Source organism: Galeopterus variegatus, unplaced genomic scaffold (genome assembly GCF_000696425.1).
Source record: "Galeopterus variegatus unplaced genomic scaffold, G_variegatus-3.0.2 Scaffold11950, whole genome shotgun sequence".
NCBI lineage: Eukaryota > Metazoa > Chordata > Mammalia > Dermoptera > Cynocephalidae > Galeopterus > Galeopterus variegatus.
In genome coordinates this window covers 52,047-56,787 of record NW_007738061.1, presented here as the reverse complement: position 1 = coordinate 56,787, position 4,741 = coordinate 52,047, and the positions used below count along the sequence as shown (strand labels likewise).

General features: G+C 37.7%; 1 protein-coding gene across 1 annotated transcript in view; it reads right to left on the bottom strand.

Moving 5' to 3' along the window:
* The window catches only part of LOC103610878 (vacuole membrane protein 1), a gene marked incomplete at both ends in the record, with an annotated part of 53,322 nt that overhangs the window by 6,419 nt on the left and 42,162 nt on the right, over positions 1–4,741 (bottom strand). Inside the window, one exon of the mRNA XM_008594947.1 lies at positions 962–1,078. Coding sequence (XP_008593169.1) covers positions 962–1,078 — 117 coding nt within the window. The remainder of the gene's footprint in view (positions 1–961; positions 1,079–4,741) is intronic.

Here is a 4,741-nt window from a genome sequence, read left to right as displayed (position 1 = left end):
CACACCTATCCTAGGATTTTGTTCCGAGTGGTTTTGAAAACTAGCAGATTCTCACTTCTCTAACCACAACCCACATCTCCTCGCCTCTTCAGAGTCTCCTTTCTTCCCCACACTAACATCTGGCTTATTTTCGGTAAAGGATATCAGTGCCATGAGAGGAAGTGCTATATAGAATATCTGAAAGAAAATAAGAATTAGTGAAAGGCAATGCTCTCTCAGCTTGTGGCCAGTAAAGAAAGAACATTTTGGGGGACTATGTATGTGAAAATGATGTGCATCTTCCTGCACAGAAACACTATTTTTGTTTGGTAGATGTCTTGGAAAAATAATTTCACAGGCAGGGAAGGAGGGAGCAAGGGAGAGAAGGAGAGAGGGAGAGAAGGAGCGAGGGAGAGAAGGAGCGAGGGAGAGGAGAGGGAGAGGGAGAGAAGGAGCGAGGGAGAGAAGGAGAGAGGGAGAGCAGAGAGGGAAAGAAGGAGCGAGGGAGAGGAGCGAGGGAGAGAAGGAGCGAGGGAGAGAAGGAGAGAGGGAGAGCAGAGAGGGAAAGAAGGAGCGAGGGAGAGGAGCGAGGGAGAGAAGGAGCGAGGGAGAGAAGGAGCGAGGGAGAGAAGGAGCGAGGGAGAGAAGGAGAGAGGGAGAGGAGAGAGGGAGAGAAGGAGCGAGGGAGAAGAAAGAGGGAGAGGAGAGGGAGAGAAGGAGAGAGGGAGAAAGAGAAAGAAAGAAAGGAGGGGGGAGGGAAGGAAGGAAGGAAGGAGGAAGGAAAGGAGGGAGGGAGGTAAGAAAGAAAACAAGGAGATTTGATTAACCTTCAAACGACATTCCATGCTTTATTAGCTAAGTAAGCTACCAACCAAAAGAAGCAGAAACAGTAACTTAACAATTTGCTTAGGCATGAGCATATATTTCAGTGCCTTGTAATGGATTCATCATCATTAGGCAGTGAATCAAGGGGTATAATTACCTGGATATGCATTTTAATTATTGCTTTTCCAATCAGGGTTGCGCCGAAGAAGGTCCAAAAAGGTACAAGAAAGTGTCCACATGTTATTCCAGCTAGATCAAATAGAGGATTTGGAATCTATAAAGAGAGGGGAAAAAAGGACTTCCATACATAATCCAAAGAACAATTTAATTTTATCACCCATTGATATGTGGTGTTCTGCTTTAAGCCTTGCTTACACTGCAAAGCAAGATATGAGTTTCCTGATCAGTACTAGACTGTTCAGAAGGAGGTTAGGCAAATATTCTAATGTGTCTATAAACTGAATCTCATATTCCTCTTAGGCTGTTCAATCTGCTCACAGCAAACCAAGCTGTCCTTTTGTTTATAGCAGTATTACTTATGGCTAATGCCCCAGATATATTTTTTTTATCACCTAAGAAAAAGGATAAATCCAGTGGATCTGCAGGAATTTAATCCCACTCAGTAGATTCTTGGTCATTTGGTGGCTGTTTTCTAAGGTATGAGTGAAGTAAGAGCCTTAAGATTATTTCAGTAATTACTAGGGTTCTAAAATCTTTATGGATATTATATAGAAAGTGCTCACAATGAGTGAAGTAAGAGCCTTATTATTTCAGTAATTACTAGGGTTCTAAAATCTTTATGGATATTATATAGAAAGTGCTCACATCTTTAGCAAACATTCTATTAAATTCACAAATACATTTATAGGTTGATGTGCTTTTATTCTCAACCTAAAATTCATTACTTGTATTTTATTTTATGAGAGACCAAAGCTGTGGGGCCATGTGACATATTTTAGAAAGAAAATCAAGTATGGAAATTTGAGAGCACAGATTCAGATGTTTTGGATCTTCAGTCCCAGACAAAGAAGTGATTCACAACAAATACCTTTTCCAAACATTCCCACATTTTAAGAATACTAAAAGACAATTTCATGTAAAAATGCAAGGAAACCACAAGCTGCTTTTGAGCACTTCATCCACTTTTCTCCTGCAGAAGTACTCTGCCCTTGTGTGGCTGTTGGCTGAACCGTTTATAAGTGAATTAATTTATATAATTTCATTTTTGAACTGTGAAAGAAAAGCCTCATTGTTCAAACAATATTTGTCATATATTGTCTTTTAAAAACAAGGCCATGACTAAATTAGAATTCGAGTTTTCTTTTGTTAGTAACACTTGGATTCAATGACTCATTTTTGTTTTTCTCATCCAATTCAAATGCTTTATGCCATTTCATCTCTTTTAAACGTGTGATGACAATATCATTTGCACAGCATTACATCTGCCATTTCTTATATTTTCTCATGTGACCCTCACAACTCTGAGTTATAATTTTTTCCTTTATTATCAGGTTCCAACTCATGTTGAAATGGAAATGAATTTAAAGTATACAAGATATGTAAATCAGAATAGATAAAAATTAGAATTTCTCATTCTAATTTTTATTTTTATTTCTCATTCTAATCTCTATATAGAATGAACACCTCATTCTATGTTGAACATTCTCAATAAGTTTGTTATTAGATATGCATATTTATTCTTTTTTTCAAGTGTTAACTAAATATACTGAAAAGAAGATAAGAATTAAAACAACTATGCAGTTGTTTTGAGATTTTCTTTCAACTACGAGTTTTATTTATTAGTTTAAATGTTAACAATAAAATAACTAATTAATAAATTCCTTTTCACTTTAAATCAAATATGTACAAATATAAGTATTAAAAGTTTCCTAGAAAAAACTCCTACAGGGCCAAATTGATCTTTCAATTTATGTTAAATATTGACTACATAAAATTAAATATAAAGAAGAGTAGCTAGTATAGGAAGTGGATTTTTAGCAGTTAGGACATAGGCACAGATGAGTGCCAAAGAATAAATATTTTTTGCTTCATTAAATCAAAGGTACTTGCATTTTCTCCAGGAATAATGAGAACTAACATTTATTGAGTGCTTGGACTTCTTAGGTACTTTTCTAAGGGCTTTACATCATTAACACACTTAATCCTTACAATGCCATATGATACCATTATACCCATTTTACAGATGAGAAAAGTGAGATAGACAGATTAAGCAATTTGTCCAGGGTAAATGGCAGTACAGCAGGATTTGAATCCAGGCAGTGTGGCTGCCAAGCTTGTTCTGTTAGCCCCTAAACTAAGGATATTATTATGCACTGGGTGTCTCAGCTTAATCCCATTCTTCTGGGCTTCCACAGTACTTTTTATCTATCACTGTATTTCTTTTTTTTTTTTTTTTGTCCTTTTTGAGACCGGCCGCACCACGCTCAGCCAGTGAGAGCTGTGAGCGCACCAGTCCTCCCTACATAGGATCCGAACCCGAGGTGGGAGCGCTGCTGCGCTCCCAGCGCTGCACTCTCCTGAGTGCGCCACAGGGTCGGCCCTATCACTGTATTTCAATTGACTTTCTCACCAGACTTCAGGATCCTTGAGGAGAGAGTAAAGAACCTTTCACTTTACTCCTAGAATGTGGTGGCTGACACAAAGCTGATGAATCACAATAAAAAACGGTTGAGTATTTATGTTCTATGCACTGTTAATCACTTCACATATATTACCTTAAATTCCTATATCAGCCTTTGCAATGAGTATCTTAATAGCCCATTTTAAAAAGTAGAAAACGGGGGCTCGAGGACAGCAACATAACTTAGGTTACATAGCTGATAAGAAGCAAAACTGGTTGATGAATCTGAGTAAGCCTGCCTCCAAAGCCCTTTCTCTTTCCGCTGCATCATACTACGACATACCTGGAACTTGCTCAAATAGTTTTGATTAATACAGAAAGAGCTGCATTAAAAGGAAGTTAGATTATGAAAATTCCTAGTATTGCCAGGATCAATATATCGTAATTTAGGCATATGTATATTTTAGAATCTCTCTATAATGCTGGTATCACATAATAAATTTTAGCACCAAATGCCCTAATTTTTGGCCATTTCCTCCACTTAAGGTGGGAGAGAATTCAATGATGTATTCATGTTCTAGTACATAATGGATAAAATAGCTGTATGTCAGCAGACAATAATTTTGGGAATTTTATTCATAATCACAGCTTTTATCATATCCAACAGGTGCCAAATATACCACCGAATGAACTATCAACAATTGTGTACAGGCTACCAAAGAAAACTTTGATTAAAGTGCTCCATTTCAAATATAACTGTTTCTATTATGTTAGAAAAGAATCAGGATAAACAAAGTTACCAAGAAATGTCAATTTCACAAATCTGAAATTTAAGACTTTTAGTTTTAGACACAAATGGCTTCTCAGTTTACTGTAGCCAAAGATGTCCTAAACTTTGCCATAGATGTTTCCATTACCTATCCAGGAGTTAACATCACTTAAGTAAGGATTTATATAAATTATTCCTTGCGAATAATACTTGAAACTTTGGGAAAAAAAATTTTGGGGGGGAAAACCCCACTTCCTGTCTATAATTTTGTGGAAAGAACAAAGTCATCACTATTAAATACACTTCATTATAAATCTTCATGAGAAGAATGGATTTTGTCTCTTTTGTTCTCACTGAATCAAGCACTCGTTTAGGTCTGAGGTCATCACTGCGTGATGAAATACTTAAAAGCCAATTCACGAGATGTGACCCTATCCAGCACAAAACAATTCATTTAATGAGTAAGATGGGGCCGGCCCGGTGGCGCACTGGATAGTGCGCCGCTTGGGAAGCACGGCGGCGCTTCTGTCCGAGGGTTCGGATCCCATATACAGACCGGTTCCCGCTCACTGGCTGAGCGAGGCGCG